The following is a 24,875-nucleotide window of genomic DNA, read 5'->3' on the forward strand; positions in this document are numbered from 1 at the left end:
TTGTAAACTTAAATCTTACATTTAGAAACTGTACAATTAATTTTTGTTGTAGTGAAAAAAAATTATTGTAATAAATTTTGAAGATGAAAGAAATATTTTTGTATTTGTAATATTTTTTAATTAAAATATTTTTCATAAATATTACTGATTACAATAAAAATTAAAAACTTAAATTTTGTAGAAACTGTTAGAAGAAGAAATTAACTAATTATATGAAATTAAATTTAATTAATGGAGTAATTAATTAATTAATTTTATTAATTAAAATAAAAATTAATTTTTTTTTTTGACAGTGACAACAAATTATTTCAATTAATTTTGAAATAAAAAATTTCTCTGATTCAAACGAGCGGAACTTTAGGATCAAAGAATAATGGAATTATTATTTTGTATAATTATTGTTATTTTCGCATATTAAGTAAAACAAGATTAAAATCAATGCTGTGGGGTTAAATCGATAGAAAATTGCGCGTCGTTTCGAAGAGTTAATCGGGAAAATGATTCATCAGGTGGTGTAATTTTCAGAACGTGACCTTTACACCAATATTTCTTAACAATTATATTACGACTTTTCCGACGACTACTATATACGACAACTGAGAGACGAAGACGACGAAGACGAATAAAAGTCTGATAAGATCGTTGCAGGCGGACGTTTGCGTTGATGAGGCTTTCAGAGAAGTTTTAGCTTGTCTGGCACCTATTCTGATCCTAACAATAAGATACATGGACAATTACAGTGCATTTCGCATTAATAGCTTTCAATTTAATTTATTCAAGCAGGTATCCGCCTACTATTATATTGGCAATTAAAATTTCCAGCACGTAATTCAAAAAATATATTTATATTAGTCATTCTGAAAAAATAAAACACGCACGAGTCTGATGTTGATGATGATCAATCCTTTAAGAAGAACAACAAAATTTCTCGCAAATAATGAACTACAAGAGCATTTTTTGATTATTTTTTTTTTAGGAAAAAAAATTTAATTTTACTTTTTAAATATTTTCTAATAATATTTTTTAAATATTAATAAATAGTGAAATTTAACGATCACTCCGAGTCAAGGAAATTAAAATAAAATTTATTAAATATTAATACTACCTATTTAATTTTTTAATTTTTTTTTTTTTTTTTGCTTAATTTATTTTGAAATTTTTTTTAATTTGTCAAAAACTTTTTTTAAAAATAAAAATTTGAGGAAAGTTAATGATTAATATTATTTTATTGCAGAGATATTTTTAACTTTTTGCGATTATTATTAAATGGTTTGTGATAAGGGAATGCATTATGTTATCTATTTTATTGAGTATAAAAATTACTTTATGCAAATGTCAAGGAATTTTCAAGTTACATTAATAGCAGAAGTAAATACTTGTGTTTTGTCTATGGATTTCGTCGCATCAAACCAAAAGGAAAGTATATCTTCAATTTTTATTTATTCACTTTTTGAAATTTATATTTGTTTTTTAATTATAAATTTATTTTCTTATTGTTATTTTACTATTTTTTTACTTTCTTTTTTTTATTTTTTTGTTATTTTATTGCTTTATTATTTTTAATATTATTTAGTTAACATTTATTATTATTTTACCATTCTTTTACGTTTTTAAAGTACTTTTTTAATATTTTATTATTTTTATTACTATTTAATTAACATTTATTAATATTTTACTACTTTTTTACTTTTTTAAAAAATTTTTTGTTATTTTTTTGTTTTATTATTTTTATTACTAGGTATTTAATTAACATTTATTAATATTTTACTACTTTTTTACTTTTTTTTTATTTTTTTGTTTTATTTTATTGTTTTATTATTTTTATTATTATTTAGTTAACATTTATTATTATTTTACTATTCTTTTACGTTTTTAAAATATTTTTTTAATATTTTATTATTCTTATTACTATTTAATTAACATTTGTTAATTTTTATTTATTAAATTCCAGTAGTTTTATTAATAGCAATAAGGAAAATTTTATTAAACTTTAATTACAGTTCAATTAAAAAATTTATTAATTTGTTAATTAAAGTAAATAATTTATAAATATTTGAATACATAATTGCTTTCAATTCAGTAAGTAAGTAAGTAAATTTAAGTAAGTAAACATTGTTTATCCAATTTTTATAATTTTTACACTATTTATTATATTAATATTTTATTATATTACAATTTATTTATATCTGGTTATTTTTTTAATAATAAATAATAACAATTATAAACAATACTAATGAAAATAATATTAATATAATAAAATATAATAAAGAATAATAATAATAAATAAAAATAATAATAATAAATAAAAGTACTAAAATAAAAAAATAATAAACTACGAAAAAAGATTAAAGAAAATAATTTTTTTTATTTATTTATTTATTTATTTTAAAAATGTTTAATTTATTATAAAATATTATAAAAATTTATTTATTACAAAATAAAAATTATTTTTTAAAATTATTTTCTTTAATTTTTTTTTTATTTATTTGCTTATTTACTTATTATAAAAATGACTTTTTTAAAATCTTTAGTCTTTTAATTATTTATTTATACTTGTTCTTTTATTTCTTCTTTTTTCTTTAATATAATAATTTTAATTTTCATTTTATTTGAATTTTATTTAAAATTAAAAAAAAACAGAAGAAGTTCTTAAATATAAGCAATAATTAGCAATAATTAAATTAAATTTCAATAATTAGGAAAATTTTCTAACCGACGTTTCCGATAAACAATATGATAATTAATCACCAAGTTGAATAACAATATTGTGATCATTACATTATTGCCCGAAAGCCCCTGATTGTAGGCTACCATCTATACACGCAAGCATATGAAACATTTGTTCAACTCGAAAACAGGGTATTGATCCAAATATTTTAATTACTATATACAAAAATTAATTACTTTAAATATACACTCTTTTAGTTACATAAAAACATTAATTTCAACAATTTTTGTTACACTGATTTCAATTTTTCATAATTTTATCCAAATTTCTCGAATTTACCCTTTTTTCTCTTGCTTTTTTTCCCTTTTTTCTCCTTTTTCTCGTTTTAGAGCGCCCTCACGACGCCATTTGACAGTCAAGTGAATTAAAATTCTCGATACATATCGATTCATTTCGAGATAAGAGAAATAGTGACAAAAGTGTTTTATGTTCTTTGGTTTTCTATGTTCTATTAGTTAATTACTTTTGTAACTTCCTGTAATGTAAATACATAAATTTTGTAGAAATGATAAAAATACTTTAAGTGGTAATTAAGTGTAACAAAAATGGGATAAATAGAAAAGGTCTACACAAGTGGAACATGGAACACTTATGTAAAATTCTGTCAGTCGTTGTCAGATTTGAATTTTCAAAAGAAATCGAAAAGGTACTATCGATAGATCGAAATTATCGATAGTTTCGTCGTCACTACTTCTTCTACGCTGTTCCAAGCGTTTTATAGTAAAAGTGTCATAGGTGAGTTGAATGTTGTAAATAATCCAAAATACAGTGTAATTAAAATACTTTTCATTAATGTGGACAATTAATTTATTATAATACTCGACAAATTTGATCTTAACAATACATTTGAAATCCTAATTAACCTAATTACACGTAGCGTACGACACCGTAAAACAAGTGTTTTGGAGCATGCAATCATTAATCTATTTACACAATATTAGATCTGTTTTCATGTCAGAAATTTCCAGTTTTCATTAAATTTAATTCTGGAAAATTAAAACTTATTCAATATTCATTTCTAGACGATAAATTTTTGTATGATTTATAGGTTAGGTTGCCGACGTAAGCTCAGTGTCATTGTTGCCACTAGCCACAATTTTAGAAATTCATTTTTTTTCCAAAACAACAATATTTTCAATAGGACATAAATTTTAATAAATTTATTTAGTACTTAATATTTTTTAAGACTGTCTAATATTTGAAGTTTTTTAAGTTTTCATATAATTTCAGGTCACAGGTTTTTCTTTTTCAATAATGGCAGACTCTGATGACGAGTATGATCGTAAAAGGAGAGATAAATTTCGTGGAGAAAGAACGGAATCATATTCGAGAGAAGGTAGAAGAGAAGATCGTCGACGAGATGATTGGGTTGATAGGTGAGAAAGTTAATTTTTTTTCTTTTAAAGTTTGTTCTTACTTTTTTTTTAACACAAAACAAGAATTTAAGAAAAAGAGAATTAACTCTTAAACTCTCAATTAAGACTTTGGAAACCAAGATCAAAACATTTAATTTTCAGGAGGAATCACAAAAAATCCGTTGTTCGATCTCCAAGTTCCAATCCCTTCTCATCTTCCTCTCCTCCGTATCCCTCTTCTATAGGATCAATGTTGGTAAAAAGGTAAACAGTGCAGAATAACTAATTAACACAATTTTTTAATAGCCATTTCACTAGTTCGAATCAGACCACACCTTTTCTTGTGATTTGCATGGATGAAGACATTATTTTTCAATTTTCACGATCCCTTGAGTTTTATAAGCGTTCAAATGAACGAAGTTTATTTCTTTTTTTAAGTAAAATTAAATTTTTATTACAATAATATTGCGTTAATTTCAAAAAAAAAGAATGTCAAAGTTCTAAATGTTTGAATAATCGAGATTTGGTTGTTTCTTTTTTAAATTTAAATTTTATTTTACAAAAATATTGGGCCACTTATTTAAAAACAGTTTTTAGATTTCTTAAATTTAATTTTTTATTTTTATTTCAGCAATGTAGTAAAGAATTATTTTCAATTCAATTTTGAATAAATTTGTCGAAAAAATTTGCAAAAAGTCAATTATTTTCATAAATATCAAAAGTCTTTGCAGGAATTCAATTCTAATAAAAGTTCTCGAAAGAATTCAATTTTTGTTTTGAATTTTAATAAATTCTTCGCAAAAATTCAATTATTTTCATAAATAATGAAATTCATTAGACAAATTCAATTATTTTCACAGATAATAAAATTCTTCGCAGGAATTCAATTTTTTTCATAAATAATAACATTTTTCAGAGGAATTTTCAATTATTTTTAAAAATTTTTATAAACTTCATGATAAGAATTATATTATTATTAAGACAATTATAATTCAATTCTTCGAAAGAATTTAATCATTTTCAAAAAAATTCCATAAAATTCTTCAAAACAATTACTTTTTTTTCAAAAATTTTAATAAAATTCTTCGAAAGAATTCAATTATTTTTAATAAATTGAAATAAAATTCTACATAGGAATTGAATTATTTTTAATTTAATTTCAACTAAATTCCACGAAATATTTGCAAGAATTCAATTATTAAAATAAAATTTTTCGAAAGAATTTAAATTTTGTTTTGAATTTGAAGAAATTCTTCGTTTAAAAAATTCAATTTTCATAAATAATAAAATTCTTTAGATCAATTCAATTATTTTGAAGATAATTAAAATAAAATTCTTCGCGACGATTCAATAAATTTCAAAAATATCTATAAAATTCTTTATAAGAATTCAATTATTTTGAATACAATTTTAATTACATTTCTCGAAAGAATTTAATTATTTAAAAAAATTGTAATACAGTTTTAATTGAATTTGTCGAAAAAGTTTCTAAGAAATTTAATTATTTTTTTTAATTTTAATAAAATTTTTACACAAATGAAAATATTTTCATAAATTGTAAAGTTATTCAGATGAATGCAATTATTTTGATTTAACTGTAATAAAATTTTTCCCAAGAATCTAATTATTCTCATAAATAATAAAATTCTTAAATAAATTTAATAAGTTTCAAAAATATTTATAAAATTCTTTATAAAAATTCACTTATTTTCAAAATTTTCAATACTTAATTCAATTTTCAGTTAGAATTTAATTATTTTCAAAAATTTTCATAAAATTCTTCAAAACAAATCATTTTTTTCAAGTATTTTAATGAAATGCAAGAAAATGTACGCAAGAATTAAATTATTTTAGATTCGAAATTATAAAAATGTTACAAAATAGTAAGATTCAAAATTCAAACTATTTAAAATTGAAGTTTTAGAAAATTTGAATTTTAATAAATTTTAATTAAAAAATCAGAAGTTAGATTTTTGAAAAAATCTTATCAACATTTTTTTAAATTACTTAAATCTTTGAATACATATTATTTAAAATTGAAAAATTTTCAAATTGTTCAAATTTCATAAAAATTGAATTGTAAATAAGTGGCTTCAAGAAATAATTTAGGTTAACTTTTTTTTCACTGAATAAATAATTGAATTATCAAGGAATTTTCTCAAAAGTGATTAAAAATAATTGACTGTAAGAAGAATTTTAGTTGAAAATTTTAAGAAAATTATATTCAAATGTTGAAAATAATTTTAGAAAAGTTGAAGTATAAAAATTTTATTTTGAATAGTTTTATCTAATTAAAGGTTTATTGCTTTTTTGTGTATGCAATTATGTTTAGAGTGAAATGAAATATTCTTTCGGGTCAGGGAATTCTGTCTGAAAATCAGGAAAAAATCAAATCAAATTTTTGTGGCAACCGTGTAAAAGCAAACCAAATTCTTAATTTTTATTGAAATTAGTATGAAAATGTTTTTAATAAAAAATACTTCGTTCATTTGAACGATCAAAACTTTTGTGGATCTTTTCAAAAAAAAATCTTTTTATATTCTTCGATACGTTAGTTTGAAAAATTTAGATTCTTGTCACAAAAATCTGAATTTTCCAAATTGGTATTTGGAAGAAAAAGAAAATTTTTTTTCTCTCAAAAAAGACAATATTGTGAAAAGTAATAAAGACAAATTTCTCATTTTTTATTCATAAACTTTACTAGTTTGGCATTTACATTATTTTTTTTATAAACTTAATTTTTAGTTGATAATTTTAGATTTCTGATTTTATGGTAATTATTTCAGAGAGTGGTCAAGCCGTCCACGAGCCAGGCCTGATTATCGTGAATATCGCGGGGGTGGTGGAGGCGGTGGTCGTGACCGTTACAGCCCCGCTCGGTCACAAGAAATGGCACCACCAATGAAAAGAATGCGCAGTGATTGGGACGATAGACCGCGATATGGACACGATTATTACAGTGGTGGCGGCGGTGGTGGAGGTGGAGGTGGTGGAGGAGGCGGAGGTGGTGGTGGATCTTGGGGCTCAGATCACTATCCTCAACATCATGGAAATCATCACTATAGCAACCACAGTAACAGTAGCAGGTTTGTCAACAATACCTGCATTTGTTTTTTGTTCCCGAATTTACAGTTAACCTAGAAATGCAACTCAATGCAACAAGAAAGAGTAGGAATCTTGAAATATTTCATGACAAATTAAATTTAAATATTTATCATTATGAAATCAATACCAAAACGCAGTCGCTTGACTCCTAAGTTATTAGCAAAAATAAGGTGCAGTGCAAAAAAAGAAATTTTTATTAAATTAATTTATTATTGAAGGCGAAGTTTATTTATTTTTTGGTTCGTTTTTCAGTCGAGAAGTTTCGGGGAATTTTAATAATTCCAATGTCGAAACACAACCACCGATGATGACTTTTAAAGCATTCTTGGGCACTCAAGAAGATACAATCACTGACGAAGAAGCAATTAAACGGTACAATGAGTATAAACTAGAATTCCGACGACAACAATTGAACGAATTTTTTGTTGCCCACAAGGACGAAGAATGGTAAGTTTGTTTTCTTGTACAGCAAACACAGCTCTAAAGTGAATTTTTTTCCTCAGTAATTAAAATTGACTAGATATTTTTTATTCCTTTTTTTTCTTCTTCTAAAGAAATTGAAAAATTTTAAAAACTCCAATTTTACTAGAATAATTTTCAGGAGGAATAAAATGTTTATTTTTTAATTTTCATCATTAAAATGGCAAAGTTACTCGCTCTAAAGTTTTAACAAAAAGGGTGCATTCTGAGTATTGTGATGAAATCTCATTGCTGATGCTAAAATTATTTTCACGGTTTCAAGATATACAAATAAACAAAATATTTCAATTTTCAGAAAATTTCGTTTTTGCTTTTTTGAAAAAATAATTTCAGGGTTGCCACAGGTCAGGAAATTCAGGATAAACTCAGGGAAAGTAGAATTTGTGAGGGAAATCAGGAAAAAGTCTGAGATTTTTTTTTTTTTTTATTATTAAAAGTACTGTAAAAAATTAAATTTTTAGAATTCATAAGGAAATTTTGAATTTTTTTTTGTCTTTTTTTCTTTGCTTTATAAACTATGAAATTACCACAAATTCTAATACAGAACCTTCAATTTTTTCCATTTTTTACAATAATTTATTTAAAATAATTTAATTATTGAAGAACTATCATAAAATTATTATTTACCTATAAATTATTTAATGAATAATTTTACTTAAAAATTTAAAAAATAATTGAATTTTTTAAGAGTTGCGTTTAGAATTGTAACAAATAAATGAATTTCAAATGGTTTTAATTTGAAATTTTAGAAAATTTCAATTTTCAATGAATTTTATCAGAAATATTAAAGAACTTTAATGATTTTCAATAAAATTTCTCGAAAGAATTCAATAATTCTAAAAATTTTTAATAAATTACTTGTCAGAATTCCAATTATTTTAAATTCTTTGCAATAGTTCAATTATTTCCAAAACAATTTTAATAAAATATCAAAATTAAATTATTTTTAAAAGTTTTGATAAATTTCATTGCAGAATTTCAATTATTTTGAATTTTTCGCATTAATTGATTTATTTTCAATAAAATTTCTGGAAAGAATTCAATTCTTCTTAAAATTTTTGATAAATTTCTTGTCAATATTTCAATTATTTATTCAATAAAATTACTAGAAATAATTCAATTATTATTAAAATTTTTTTTATAAATTTCTGGTCAGAATTTCTGTTATTTTAAATTCTTTGCAAGAATTAAATTATTTTTAATACAATTTTAATAAAATATCAGAATTTAAATATTCTTACAAATTTTTGATTAATTTGCATTGTAGAATGTCTGTAATTTTGAATTTTATAAAATTTCAATTTTTACTGAATTATAAATTTTCAAAAATTTTAACAAAATTCTTGGCAAAATTGCATTATTTTCAAAAAATTTCCCCAATTCAATGATTTTCAAAATCTACTGTTTTCAATTAAATAATTTTAATGAATTTAAATAAAATTCTACGCAAACATTTAATTATTTTCATAAATAATAAAAATTTCACAGGAATTCAATTATTTACATTTCTTCGCAATAATTCAATTTTTCTCATAAATAACAAAATTCTTGAGAGGAATTTTCAATTATTTCTAAAACTTTTATTAAAATTCGTTAAAAGAATTCAATTATTTAAAAACTTGTTGATAAAATTCCTTATGAGAATTCAATTTTAAGGAATATTTAATTATTCAATAAATTATTTACATTTGTATTTAAATAATTGAATTCTCGTAGAACTTTCTAATAAAAATTGATTTAAAAATTTATTTCAGTTAAAATTTTTGATAATAATTGAATATTAAAAGCATTATAATGTAAATTTTTAGAAATAATTGAATTTTTAAAAGTTTTCAATTTAAAATCTTTGAAAATCTGAATTTTTATACTTTTCAAAACTAATTTTTTTTGAAAAATTTTAATGACTATTCTAATCTTTGAAAATGTGAATTTTAAATACTTTTAATTCAGAATTTTGTCGTAATAATTTTTTTGAATAATTATAATTCAAAATTTTTTTGAAATTATTTAAAGTTTTTATTTCCTAAAAATATATTTAGTTGAAGAATTTCCGTATAATCGAAAAATCGTAAAATTGAATTGTAAATAAATGGATCTGAAAATTCTCAAAGAACTTTTTAAAAAATTATTAAAAATAGTTGATTTTGAGAAGAATTTTAGTTATTCTAGAAAATAGTGATTGAATTGAAATTTTGAAAATAATTTTGAAAAAGTTACAGTAAAAATATTGTTATAAAATAAAATAATGATTTTAAAACTCAATCATATTTAATTATCATAAAAAAGATTCTTATAGTTCAAAATAACGATTTTATCATTCTGTCATCTTTAATTTAATTATTACTATAAAACATGAAGATATTGATTGCTCCGAGTCGAAGACTCGGAGTGATCGATGTCTTCATGTTTTATAATAATTTTCTTATCGAATTCGTAAATAAATGTAATAGAATATTTTTTTGAGTATCTAATAATTCTTAGAATAAATCAAAATATTTTTTAAGTTCAGGAAGAAAGTAAAAATTTTGTCTAGAAATTAGGGAAAAGTGCGGGAAGAACAAATAAAATTTTTGTGGCAACCCTGAATTTAAATATTATTGTTTGAAAAAATATTTTTTGGTAGCGTTTTGTTTTTAAAAAGCGCTGCGATGTGAGAACAACGCATTTCAGAATACATCCTATGACCAGATATCTGTCTATTCCTACAGCGCACAGCCTTCATCGCTCTATGCTTTGGGCAAGGGCCACCTCGTTCGTTTGTTATTTCACTTTCGCGTTTCGCGCATCGTTGAAGAATTGAGCTGTATATGTATATGAATTAGCTAAAATGATTTTATGAGCTGGGCGCGCAAAGCCCAAGAATGCTCATTGTAGGCCGCGTTTTTAAACCCGCACAACACTTTTAAATCTTGAAATATATAAGCTTGACGAAACAAAAAAAAATCGTCGAAAATACTAATTGCGAGCAAAATATAACTGAAAAAAATCAGGTGAGGCTGCTTTCTGTAAAAAGAAAAAACCCATGTCAACTTTTATAACAACTAATAAATGATTCTTTTATAGGAGATTCATTATACAGGCCTCGGAGAGTGTGACTTTTTTGATTTTAAAAAAATGTGACAGTTTTCGATTCATTTTCGACTATTTTGACTTTTTTTCAACAAATTGCAATAAAATGTCACTTTTTTTTTTTTTTTTTTTTTTTTGAGAAAATGCAACTTATTCCAGTTTTAAAAATATTCCACTGAATACTTTTTATTCAAAATTAATTGAAGACGAATTTTAAATGAACTTTCTTTTGTTTAAATAATTATAGAAAAGTTAAAAATTCCAGAAATAGAAAATCAGATTTTTGGGATAATTTTAAATAAAATAAACGACTTTTTTTCTACTTTGAATCTCGACTGAAACGATTTTATTTTGCCCCTTAAAATCAATCCGAGGCCTGATTATATTCTCTTTTAATCTAAATATTTCTAATTCTTTATTGTGTTTTTTTTTATTTTTAAGTGAAAAAAATAGTTTTTACCAGGAATTTTTGTCTTCACTCTAAATAATTAACTTTAAGGGTTGATTATAAAAAACTTTTTTTTTATGGTATTTTTCTTCCTCTTCTTCAGTATTAAAATTTCAAGGGTTAATTTTTTTTCCCAAAGATAGAGACCGAAAATGGCAAAAGTGGTTTATAAATATCTTTTATAATGTAAATCAAAAATTTATTTACAAAAATTCGTTTAATGCTTTGTTTTATTGTCGCTGTTAGGTTCAAGATAAAGTATCATCCAGAGGAATCCGTGAAAAAGAAAGATGAACAATTGGCCACGTTAAAGGTAAAAATGGTTTTTATTGCAAGTTCTATTAATAATAATAATAATAATAATAAAAATAAATGAAAGATGTTTAAATACTAGAGAAAAATTTTATTAAAATTTTTAAAAATCTTTATTAAATTCTTTTGAAGAATTTCATTGGATTTTTTTTAAATAATGGAGTTTCTTTAATAATCTTAATTGCAAATTTTGAAAGTAATTTAATTCTATGAACAATTTCTTTCAAGTTTTTTAAATAATCGTGTTTCTTAATAATTGAAATTAAACATTTAATTATTGAATTTTATTCAAATTTTGAGAAATAATTAAATTCTTCTCAGATTTTTGTAACAATTTTCTGAAATAATTGAATTCATTCGAGGAATTTTATAAAAATATAGAAAATAATTAAATTCTTTCAAAGAATAAGAATAATAATAATTAAAGGTTTTTATTAGAGTTTTTGTAAATAATTAAATTCTTTTGAAGAATTTCTTTGTGTTTTTAAAATTACGTAGTTTGTTGAATAATTTAAATTGCAAATTTTGAAAATAATTGAATAAAACAAAGAATTTTTTCAACTTTTTAAAATAATTTTTAAAATAATTTTTGAGATGAATTTTACTTTTAAAGGATTTCTTGACAAGAATTTATTTCAAATTTTTTAAAATAATTGAAATCCTCCGAAGAATTCAATTATTTATGTAAAAAAAATTGAATTCTTGACAAGAATTTGTTTCAAATCTTTGAAATTAATTGAAATCCCCCGAAGAGTTCAATTATATATATGTAAAAAAAATTGAATCCTTCACAAAAAATTTATTTCAAAAATTTTTGAAAATAATTGAAATTCTGTAAAGAATTTAATTATTTATGAAAAAAAATTGAATACTTGACAAGAATTTGTTTCAAATTTTTGAAAATAATTAAAATCCTCGGAATTTTATTATTAATAAAAATAATTGAAATCTTCCAAAGAATTTTATTTTTTATGATGATAATTGAATTGCTGCGAAGAATTTTATTAAAATTTTTGAAAATAATTGAAATCTTCCGAAGAATTTTATTATTTATTTATTTATTTATTTATTTAACAAATATACGGGACAAGCCCTTTCGTACATAGTACTCTTACAATCTAAAAGTTGCAACCGCAACTTATATTGTACAATATTATCTGTATGTAATCAACACTAGGTAGTTTTAATTTAAAAGTCGAAAATAAACCTACGCAATGAAGAGGTGAATCTTAAGAAGTTACTATCAAAAAAGTCAACAATATTTGACATCGAATTAGCCTCTCTACTTAATCTTGTTACAAAAGAGTGATATCCGTAGTTTGTTCGATGAAAGGATTCCAAAAACAGTGTATAATTTCTAGTTGCCCTTATAGGGACAGACATATTAAATAATGATAATAAATTTGAACAATTAATTACACCATTTATAATCTTATAAAATAAAGTCAAATCATTAAAAAGAAATCTGGATGCAATTAGTGGAGTATTAAATGATAATCTTAATGTACTGTAGTCATGGGAGTATCTATCAAATTGAACATGAAGTTGTCTCGCTACAAAGCGAAGAAATCTATTTTGAATTCTTTCAATTCTAATTATGTTAAAATCGTAAAAAGGCACCCATATTACAGAAGCATACTCCAGCAGTGATCTTACCAAAGAGAAGTAAAGAATTCTTAGTGTATTAATATTATGAAACATTGATGCGTTTCTAATTATGAAACCAAGAGCTCTTAAGGCTTTTGAAATTACTTCAGATGTATGTCTATTAAATGAAAGGTCACTGCAAAAAAGCAATCCTAAGTCCCGAATACAAGTAACCCTTGTCAATTCTTCTTGACCAACAGTGTAACAATAAATCAGAGTACTTTTCTTTGAAAATGAAATGACATAACTTTTTTTTACATTTATAGACATTTGATTACTGTCACACCATTGAATCACTCGGTCAAAATCAGCTTGAATATTTTGTGGACTTGAACCAACAACATTATAAAGTTTAAGATCATCAGCGTAAAGTAAAAAATGAGAATTTTTAAAAATAATTTTAATGTCATTGATATAAAGAACAAACAAGAGCGGTCCAAGATTCGAGCCCTGAGGAACACCAGAAACTGCTAAAAATGCTTCTGAATACTCATTTTTAAACTTAACCATTTGAAATCTTCCTGATAAATAACTTTCCAAAAATAAAATCATATTTGAAGACAATCCCATTCTACGCAATTTCTCAATAAGTATAATATGATTAACTTTATCGAAGGCCTTTGTAAAATCAGCGTATATTGCATCTACCTGATGCCCATTTTCTAAATTAATTTCCAAAAAATTTGTGAAAATACTGAGGTTAGTGATTGTAGATCGACCACGAACAAACCCATGTTGCTCGTCAATTATTATATTAGAAACCGCAAGATACAATGACTCACAAATAAGACCTTCAAATATTTTAAGAAATTATTTAAGAAGATTATTTAAGAAAATATTTGAAATCTTCCAAAGAATTTTACATTTTATGAAGATAATTGCATTTTTAGGAAGAATTTTATTAAAATTTTTGAACTTAATTGAAATTCTTTGAAAAATTTTAATATTTATGAAAATGATTGAAATCTTACAAAAAATTTTACTTTTTATTAAGATATTTGAATTTTTAGGAAGAATTTTATTAGAATTTTTTGAACAAAATTGAAATCCTTTGAAAAATATTATTATTTATGAAAATAATTGAAATCTTGCAAAGATTTTTATTAAAATTTTTGAAAAATAATATAATTGTTTCGATGAAAATTTAAATTCTTTGTAGGAATTTAGTTAAGATTGTATTGAAAATAATTGAATATTTAGGAAGAATTTTATTAAAATTTCAGAAAATAATTGAATTCTTTTGGAAAATTTTATAACGAATTAAGAAACAAAATTGAATTTTTTCGTGAAATTTTATTGATAATAATTGAATTTTGCAAAGATTTTACTATTTTAAAAAACAATTGAATTGTTTCGAAGGATTTATTAAAATTTTGTTGAAAATAATTGAATTTAGGGGAAGAGTTTTATTATTTATAAAAATAATTGAGAATAGTTTAATTATTTATGAAAATAATTGAATTCTTCCGAAGAATTGTATTTAAATTTTTAAAAATATAAACAAAAATAATTAATTATGTACTTAATAAGTGGATTTTTTAAGTTTTGATTATGAAATTATTCAAAAATTTATATTTGAAAATAAAAAATTTTATAATTTACATAATAATAATAAATTGAATGCGACGTTCTGCGCGTAACGTTTGATAATAATAATAGTAATAATAATAACATTAATATTTCAGAAACGTGTTGAAGTATTTTTGGATTTGCTCGATAGCGAAAATATCGAGAAAGTCTCTGTTGATATCGATCAAACTGATGCTTTGCTACGACTTTTTGACTCTGTTGTTATAAAATTAGAAGGAGGAACAGAGGAGGATTTAAAAATTTTGGATGTAAAACCTCCCAAACCTGTGACGCAGGTTCCAGAACCTGTAGCCGTACCTAAAGAGAAAGAAGAAGTAAAGGAAACTAAGGCACCTGTAGAAAAGAAAGTTGAAGAAAGGTAAATAAAATTATCCATTTTTCTTTTTCTTTTTTACTCTTTTGGTTTTTGACTAAAATTTATCTTCAATTTTTAAATAATAATAATAATAAATTTTGATTGAATAGCACGGAAAGTAAAAAGAGTCCTCGCGCTGAAACCGAAGAAGACAAACAAAATGGTGACGTTGAAATGAAGGATGAAAAGAAAGAAACTGAAGAAGAAGAGGAGGAGGAGACTGAGAAAAAGGAAGATGAAGACGAAGAAATGAAAGAGGAGAAACCTGAAAAAGTTGAATCGACAGAAAACGAAAAGGAAAAGGGTTAGTGTTAGTCAATTAAAAATATGGTGATGATATGAATTATAATGAAAATGATTATTTTTTTCAATTTTTTCTAGAAGTTTCTGAAAGTACTACAAAGAAACGAAAACGAAGTAATAGTAATAGTAGTACAAGCAGTAATAGTAGTTCAAGTTCCTCCGATAGCGATGATAATACACCAGCGACTGAATCAAGTATTTGAAATTAATTGAAAATTTTCTGTTTTACCTTTTTTGGGGGATAAAATTTTAATGAAATATATTTTTTTGAAATTTAGATGTAGAGACTAAGGAGGAGGAAGAGGAGGAAGAGAAAGAGAAGGAAGTCGAAGAGGAGGAGGAGGATAAGGAGGAGAAGAAGGAGAAGGAGAGCGAGAATGAAGCAGAGATGGAGACGGAGAAGGAAAAGGAACGAGACATGGAAAAGGAGAAGGAAAAAAAGAAAGAGAAAGAATCTGTCGAGGAGGAAAGTGTAAATGAGAAAAAGGAAACATTAGAACCCGAAGCTGTTATCGATTTAGCCAGTGAAGATAAAGAAAAAGAACCTCGAGCTCTTCATAAAACAAGCAGTATCTTCCTCAGGAATTTGGCACCTACAATAACTAAAGCCGAAGTTGAAGCGGTAAATTGACAATTTAAATATTCCAACTTTTAAATTTGTCTTTTTTTTAAAGTAATTTTTTTAACAAGCAATTTCTTTTGCAAAAAGTTGATTTTGAATTGAGAAGGAATTTTCTACTTTTATTTTATTTTTTAGATGTGTAAACGATTTAATGGATTCCTGAGAGTTGCAATTGCGGATCCGCAACCCGAGCGTCGTTGGTTCCGACGTGGATGGGTATCATTTGAACGTCAAGTAAACATCAAAGAAATATGCTGGAGTTTAAATAACATTCGGGTAACTAAGCACTAAAATTTTAAAATAAAATACTAATTTTCTATTAATAATTTCAATAACATGTTTAACATTTTTAATTTTTTTAAGTTTATGACTAATTTTTTTAAAAAATCTATTATTTTGAAACAGCTTCGAGATTGCGAATTGGGCGCAATAGTGAATAGAGATCTCTCTCGTCGTGTACGCGCCGTTAATGGAATGACTGCTCACAAACAGGTAGTGAGACAGGACATCAAGTTAAGTGCAAAAATTGTGCACAATTTAGACAGTCGCGTGGGACTCTGGGTTGACGAGAAGAAAGAACAAGATAAGAGTGAAGAAAAGAAGGACACTAAAATTACTGATCAAATGGCTATGGATTTGGAACAAGCTGTGAGTTTTTGTTACGCATTTCTATTTCTATATTTTTTTATATTTAAATTATAATAATTAAATAATTAAATACATTTCTATTTGCGATATTAAAGAAATAATAAATTAAATGGGAAAAAATTTTATTTTAGTCTTTTGGGCTCTCGTCGAAAAATCCTGTTTTGAAAAATATCACCGATTACCTCATCGAAGAGGCCTCGGCAGAGGAAGAGGAATTATTGGGAATGTCTGCCGATCATGAGGAGGGACAACTTGGTGGCGATTCTGATGGACCCATTGAAAGAGATCCGATATTAATAAAAGTTTTGGACAGATTGATTTTATATTTGAGAATAGTACATTCCGTAGATTACTATAACCATTGCGAGTATCCAAATGAAGACGAGATGCCAAATAGGTGTGGAATAATACACGTCAGGGGTCAACCACCTTCGTCTAAAGTTTCCAGCACTGAATTGTCGGAATATTCCCGTAATTTCGAAACCAAAATGTCAGCTTTTCTAGCTCCGATGGTTACCGTCACTGCTGACGATTTCGATAAATTAGGAGCCAAAGATGCCGAAGCGTAAGTTTTAATAATTACAAAATAAAAATACATAATTATTCGGGGTTGCAACAAATCAGGGAAAAATTGGGGAATTTTAAGAAAAGTACTAAAAAAATTTAATAAAAAAATATTTAATTTCAAGAATTTAATTTCTAACAATAATAATTGAATTTTACAGAATTATAAAGTTCAATATTGTTGTAATAAATTTAATTTATTATTACTATATGTAAATTACAAAATTTTTTATTTTCAAATATCAACTTTAAATTTTGAATAATTTTAGATTCAAACAAAATTTAAAAAATCCATTTATTTATACTAATTACTTGATATTACATATTACTTTTAAAAACTTTAATAAAATTCTTCAAAACAATTAAATTATTTTTCAAATATTTTAATATAGATTTTTGCATGAGTTTAATTATTTTCATAAATAGTACAATTTTTCTCGGAAATTCAATTATTTTTAATAAAATTCTATATAAGAATTGAATTATTTTCAATTCAATTTTAATTAAATTTGTCGAAAAGATTGGAAAGAATTCAATTATTTTCATAAATAATAAAAATCTTCAGGAGAATTTTCAATTATTTTAAAAAATTTGAATAAAATTCTTTCCACAAATTCGATTATTTTCAAATACAGTAAAATTCTTCGCGAAAATTCAATTATTTAAAATACAATTTTAATAAAATTTAGTAAAGAATTCAATTATTTTCATCATTTTCATAAATAATAAAAAAATTAAAGGGAATTTTTAATTCTTTTAAAAAGTTTGAATAAAAATCTTCGCATAAATTATTTAAAATACAATTTTAATAAAATTCTACATGAGAATTGAATAATTTTCAATTCAATTTTAATTGAATTTGTCGAAAAAATTTGAATGAATTCAATTATTTTCATATAAAACAAAATTCTTCACAGGAATTTTCAATTATATAATTAAATTCTTGTTTAAAATTTTATCAAAATTTTTGGAAAAAATTGAATTTTTCTAAAGAATTTTAGGAAAATTTTTGAAAATAATTAAATTTTTGAGAGGAATTTTTAAATATTTTAAAAATTCTTTAGAAGAATTCAATTATTATCAATATAATTTTATAATTCAATTCCTTAAAAGAATTTAATTATTTTCAAAAATTTCTTTTAAAATTCTTCAGAAAACTTCAATTTTTTCCAAAAAAATTTTGATATAATTTTTAACAAGAATTAAATTATTACAGATTTAAAATTATAAAATAGTTGTAAAGTTTACGAAAAGATGTATAATTACTTTAAAAGGTTTAAAATTGAATTTTTAAAAAAATTTTATTCAAAATTCAATTATTTTTATAAGTAATAAAATTCTTTAGATAAATTCAATTACTTTGAGTAAAATAATAATAAAACTTCTTCGCAAAAATTCAATTATTTTCATAAAAATAATATAATTCTTGTGTGGAATTCAATTATTTTTATTGATAATAAAATTCTTCAGAGAAATTTTCAATTATTTTCAAAAATTTGAATAAAATTCTTCTCACAAATTCGATTATTTTCAAATATAGTACAAAATTCTTCGCGAGAATTCAATAATATTTTAAGTACAATTTTAATAAAATTTCTCAAAAGAATTCAATTATTTTTAATAAATTTTAATAAAATTCTATGGGTATAAGAATTAAATTATTTTCAATTCAATTTTAATTAAATTCGTCGAAAATTTTTTAAAGAATTCAATTATTATCAATATAATTATAATTCAATTCCTCGAAAGAATTTTATTACTTTCAAAAATTTCTCTTAAAATTCTTCGGAGAAATTTTCAATTATTTTCAAAAATTTTTATAAAATTCCATATAAGAATAAAATTATTTTAGATTCAGAATTATAAAAAGTTGCAAAGTTTGCGAAAAGTAATATCAAAAATTTAAAAGGTTTAAAATTGAGGTTTTAGAAAATTTGAATTTTACAAAATGTTAATTAAAAGTTCTGAAAAAGATAGTTTTTTGAAAAATTTTTATTAAAATTTTTTTTAAATCGCGGATATCTTTAATTATTATGAAATATGAAGAAATTAATCACTCCGAGTCGAAGACTCGGAGTTATCAATTTCTTCATATTTTATAATAATATTCTTATAAGTTGTTGAATTTCAAAAAGATTTAAATTTGAATTATTTGAAAAATGAAATCAAATTTTTGTTGCAACGCTGTTATTTTATTGTTAAACAATAGTAAGAATTATTATTATATTTTTTTTACAGAGAGGTAGAGAAATTTGTTCAAGCAAACACTCAGGAACTGTCAAAAGACAAATGGCTCTGTCCCCTCAGTGGAAAAAAATTCAAAGGTCCTGATTTCATCCGCAAGCATATTTTCAATAAACACGCGGAAAAAGTAGCCGAAGTAAAAGCTGAAGCTGAGTATTTCAACAACTATCTAAAAGATCCGAAACGTCCCCAACTTTCCGAACATCCTGGTAATAAAGCTCCAGCCAGAGAAACTGCACGCGAAGGATTCTCCAACTTCAACTCTGGGTAAGTTTACACCCCTCAAATAAAACTAATATTTATTCAAAGATTATTAATTAAAAAAAAATTTTTGCAATTATTTATTTCAAAATATTCTGCCTATTTCTTTGTGATTGAAAAATTCTACTTTTTTATACTTTCTTTCGCATTGCGCAGTTTTTTTTTTATTTCCTTTAAATAAAAAAAAATTATAACAACAGGCTTTCGAAATATTAAAAAAGATGCGGTACAAACTTGATAAAATCAATTGAAAACAAAGTAAAGAAAATTAATTTTTCACTAAGCAATTGGCAAATATTCAATATAATGTTCCCTTTAATAGACTCGGGAAATGTATTTGAAATTAATTTAATTGTTAGCTTGAGGAAAATTTAATGTTTCTGAATTTTACCATTTCCCTTTTTCGATTGATTTACCAGTACTACCGGAATCGTACCACTACCATTATCCCGAAAAACGTAAGCGAGTTTTTAAATAATTTTGTCAGTATTCTTTGATTAGGAAATCTTTTCTTTTCTTTCTATTAAAGCGAAAGTTGCACCATTCGATTCAAAATTTATTTAATTATTTATTTATCTATACGGGCAAATTGCTAAACTCTTTATTTATCACAAACTAATATTAATATTAATATTTTATTTAATAATAATATTTTCTTATTTGATTAAAATATAATTGTTTATTAATTCATGGTATAAATTTATATGAATTGAAAAAAAATGAAGTAAATGTAAAAATAATCTGATGGTGAAACTTTCCTCTGTATTCTTTTAGAAACTTTCTGTTTTTTTTTCTTTTAGTTTCAAACATGCATCACTTAGTCGCATCTTAATTTTATTTATTCTTCCAAATTCTTCTTTATTTATCTAGTTCTCTTTTGCACATTAATTAAAACCCTTTTTCACTCTTTTATTTCCTGCAAATCATAGCAATTTGTTTCTATTTAAATTCTCTCGATCTGAGGGAATAAAAGTGTCAATTTTTCGTGAAATGTTGAAATTTTTTCCGCTTGTAGATTTGGTGGTGGCTTCGGAGGAGGCGGTGGATATGGAGGAGGCCGAGGCGGATACGGTGGAAATTTCGGCAACAGCGGCGGCGGTGGTTTTGGATTCGGAATGTCTCGCTCGAATCGTGGAGGTTTCAATCGAGGACGGTAAGATACTTCATTAATAAAATAAAGAAAATTTTAACACAAAAAAAATTTTCAAGTATCTGAAACTTTAATAATCTAACTTGATTTGAATTCAAATCATTTCTAAATTTAAAATTCAAATTCAATCTAAAAAAATCTTTTTTGTTAAGTTGGAAAAGTTGGTTCTTTTGGAAAGTTTTGGAAAAAAGCAATTTTTAATAAATATTATTGAATTTTAAGAATTAAATTTTATTCTTATAATTTTAATTTAATTCCATATTTAATTTTATAATTAATTTTATAAAATATAATTTTAATTCAAAAGCTACTAACACTGATTTAAAAATAAAAGTGGAAAAACTAACATTGCAATTTAAAAGGCAGTTAAAAATTGTTTCTTAATTCTTTTTTAATTTTTTCCTTCTGCCCCAATAAAAATTAATAACAAAATGTAAATTACTTAAAGTTCTAGTAAATTAAAAACAAAAAGTTCCAGAAATTTGACTGTATTCACAATTAAAAGTAAAAAAGTAACGCAAGAGCTTTCACATTAGCACCAATCGACATTATTTGTTTAAATAATATTTTCAGAAATGCTCCTGACTCTGCATCAAGGACTATTATTAGTTATAATGACTTGGACCAGCCAGACATGGATATATTTTAACTTTAAAAAAAAGAATCAGTATAATAAAGTATTATTAGATTCATAAAGTACTGCGCGAGAAAGTAAACAAAATTTTGTTGTCAGGCATTAATTTACTATTTTTTTTTTACTATTATTAATTAATAATAATTTTGTCACGCTTGATTTTGTAAAATCAGCACTTCATTTAAAAAAAGAATTTTTGTACTTTGTGATTAGATTAAAAATAGACAAAGTATTATTAAATTGCCACCAAGTACTTAACGGATAAAGAGAAAGAAATAAATATAAGTACAAAAGAAACAATGAGAAAAAGTTTCGGATAAATTGCCTCGACTTTCATATTATCTGAATAAAAAAAATATTAAAATATAAATTTTCTAATAAATAATTAAAAAATTGATTTCAGTTTATACGCTAATTAAAAATAACTCGTACGGCGTTGTACATAGAAAAGAAAGAAAAAAGCCGGTTAAATAAGGGGAACAAATAAAACGTGTTTGTTGCTAATCAGTTGTTTTTTTATTTTCCCCATTCCACTGGTATCCTTGTCCAGTTGGTCTGACGTCTCTTGTAAAAACAGTGAAAGGTTTTTAGTCAATAAATGATTCAAAACTAAAAAAACACAATTCAAGACTATTTTCAAGTTTCGACACCAAGTTTAATTTTCATTATCAAAACTCGATTAAATGAAAGCATTAAATAATTAATTTTTCTTATTTTTTCCATTTTCAGAGGAGGTGGTGATTTCAGACCAGTTATTCATTACCGTGACCTCGATGCACCTCGAGAACCAGATGAGTTTTTATAAAATATCCTCATTTTGAAGACTTTCTTTAAAAATAAAAAAAGATATCAGAAATATGCTAGCACAACTTGAGTTAAAAATAATACAGATATTATTTCATATAAATATTGTAATATGAAACGAAATTTGTTTTAGGGTCCCCTTTAAAATATGTAATATAACGTAATTTTTCACTTTAGGTACCTATGAAAAAAATAATTTCATAGTTTTTTGACACTTGTTTCTTTTTTCTTCTCATTTAAATATTTAAATGTTAAGTCAATTAAAAGAAAACAAAATAAGAAAAAATGGAAATAATTCAAAACTATAATAATCAATAATCAAATATTGAATTGAATGCATATAATATATTATTTTTAACTAAAGAAAATGAAAAAATATATTTTACGTTATGACTAAAATTGAAAATTATTTGAAAAACTTATATAAAAAAGAAACGTTTATTATGTGGTTTTTCATTGAAAAATTATTTCCACTTGAATGAAACTAATGTAATATTATTGTCAGGAATGTTAATAATATTATTTTCAATAATATTCGTAAATATTCGTTTACATTATTCTGAATTATTATTTCCGACTTGAAAATCGTCGATTAAAAAAATTGTGAATGATATAAGACGTATCAATTTTGTCGTGTAATAAATATGAACTACAAGAAAATTATCAAGTCTTTTTCATTTTTCGAAATAATAAATTAATAATAATCGAAACATTTTGTCCTCATGTAAAATTAGGGCTTTTTGATCCCAAATTGTTTTATGGATAAAAATGTTATATCAAAAGTTTGACAATTAATTTGTAAATAGAGTAATTGGTGTTTTTGAGTGAAATTAATTTGTCTAAAATTTTTTACAATAACAGGATATTCACAGGAGAGGAAAATAAGTAAAATACGGAAATTTTATCCAAAGCATTAAAAGAATAGCAAATTATCCAAAATCTTTAAGTGTCTATGAATTTTGTTTCTTTTAAAAAAAATCTGTAAATAGAGTTACAGTTGCAATTTTTAGAAATAATCAATTATTTTATCTATTTTTGAATTTAAATAATATAGAATTCTCGTACAATTTTTGTAAAGAATTTATTTTCAAAACAAATTTCAGCTACAATTGCAGAAAATATTTCAAGAATAATTGGAAGAATTTCAGTTTTAAATATTAGAACTAATTAAATTTCAAAAGATTTTACATTGAAAGTATTTTTAAATTTTAATTGCTGATTGTCAAAAAAATGACAATAGGTATTTAAATATTTATTAAACAAAAATAATTGAATTTTTAGAAAATTTTTTTAAAAATTAAGAAAAAATGAGGTTTTTAAAAAATTGCAATTAAAATTTTTTTTTTATAGTTCAGTTCCAGAAAATAATTTTAAAAAATTGAAAAAATAGGAAATTTCTTCAAATTTCATTAAAATAAATCTTATATTTCAAAAAATTTTATTTTCTCACTTTAAAAAATTATTTTTAAATATTATTGCATTTTTTTAAGAATTGTAACTACAAATTTCGAAAATAATTAAATTTTGCACAAATTTTTGCATTTAAATAATGTAATTATCTTTGAATTCTAATAAGAATTGTTTAAAAGAATAATAACAGGATTTTTAAGAAATAATTAAATTTTAAAAGGTTTCTAATTGAAATTATATAAAATGACAGTTAAAAGAAATAACAATACGTTCTTTAATATTTGTTTTCAAAAAAACTATTGAACTTTTGATTAATTTAATGTAAAAATTGTAAAAAATATTAAATTAACAATTTTGGAAACTTTAAGTTGTCCTTAAATAATCTTTTTTACTTCAAAAACCAAAAAAAAACCTTCATTACATTTGCAATTTTTAATTCTGAAAATAAAAATTATTGAAAATAAAATTCTGAATTTTTATAAAAATAATTGAATTCTCGAACAATTTTCTAAAATTTATGAAAAATAATTTATTTAGTGGAGAATTTTAGTTAAAAATTGTAGAAAATAATTGAATATTGAAAGAGAAAGAAGGAAATTTTTAGAAATAATTAAACTTGATATGTTTTAAAATTAAAATTTTTGAAAATTTTCAAGAATTTATTTTTTTGAAAAATTCTAATTCAAATTTTTTGAAAAATAGTTGAATTTTCGAAAATCTATTATTAGGTATTTAATTTAAAAACTTTCAAGTAATCGAAATTTTGTAATATTGAATTGAATTTTAATTTTGATTGAATATTTTTAAGAAATAATTGAAGACGAATATAAAATTAACTTTTTTTTTTAAATAAAAAAAACTCGAAGAACTTTCCTAAAATTATTAAAAATAATTAATTTATAGAATTCTAGTTAAAAATTCCCGAAATAGATTATTCATAATATTTAAATGTTTATTTCAAAAAATTATTAATCTACTATTTTTTCTTTAAAAATTATTAATGTTGTGAATAATTTTACTCAAAAATTCTAAAAAAGACTTTTGGAAAAATTGCAGTTGTAATTTTTAGAAATAATTAAAATTCAAAAGGTTTCAAAAAGGTTTTTTTTAATATTTTGTCGAAATTACCAGGAATTTCAATTAAAA

General features: G+C 23.0%; 1 protein-coding gene across 5 annotated transcripts; it reads left to right on the plus strand.

Annotated features, from left to right (window-relative positions):
• The first annotated feature begins 3,314 nt into the window (after positions 1–3,314).
• Positions 3,315–22,982, plus strand: LOC122501899 (serrate RNA effector molecule homolog). Of its 5 annotated transcripts, none has more exons than XM_043611669.1 (17): positions 3,315–3,463; positions 3,959–4,104; positions 4,246–4,347; positions 6,870–7,169; positions 7,441–7,635; positions 11,432–11,498; positions 14,830–15,092; positions 15,200–15,393; positions 15,471–15,587; positions 15,671–16,014; positions 16,150–16,290; positions 16,420–16,662; positions 16,794–17,227; positions 19,465–19,737; positions 20,151–20,189; positions 20,747–20,884; positions 22,245–22,982. In XM_043611669.1, exons 2-17 carry the CDS (start codon positions 3,983–3,985, stop codon positions 22,318–22,320), a joined length of 3,048 nt encoding a protein of 1,015 aa, XP_043467604.1. In that variant the 5' UTR covers positions 3,315–3,463; positions 3,959–3,982; the 3' UTR covers positions 22,321–22,982. The 5 variants fall into 5 exon arrangements, with proteins under 5 accessions (XP_043467604.1, XP_043467605.1, XP_043467606.1 ...); XM_043611670.1 differs by lacking the exon at positions 22,245–22,982 and adding an exon at positions 21,455–22,019; XM_043611671.1 differs by lacking the exon at positions 20,151–20,189 and having other exon boundaries at positions 22,245–22,346.
• Positions 22,983–24,875: the final 1,893 nt, after the last annotated feature.

Source organism: Leptopilina heterotoma, unplaced genomic scaffold (genome assembly GCF_015476425.1).
Source record: "Leptopilina heterotoma isolate Lh14 unplaced genomic scaffold, ASM1547642v1 Lhet_218, whole genome shotgun sequence".
In the NCBI taxonomy this organism is placed as follows: domain Eukaryota; kingdom Metazoa; phylum Arthropoda; class Insecta; order Hymenoptera; family Figitidae; genus Leptopilina; species Leptopilina heterotoma.

What these genes read in the sequence shown, in the direction of transcription:
- LOC122501899 (XM_043611669.1), top strand. Translation starts at nt 3,983, where the DNA reads ATGGCAGACTCTGATGACGAGTATGATCGTAAAAGGAGAGATAAATTT. An exon ending in AACCACAGTAACAGTAGCAG is followed by an intron (nt 7,170 to 7,440) that starts GTTTGTCAACAA and finishes TTCGTTTTTCAG; the next exon opens with TCGAGAAGTTTCGGGGAATT. An exon ending in TTCTCCAACTTCAACTCTGG is followed by an intron (nt 19,738 to 20,150) that starts GTAAGTTTACAC and finishes TTGATTTACCAG; the next exon opens with TACTACCGGAATCGTACCAC.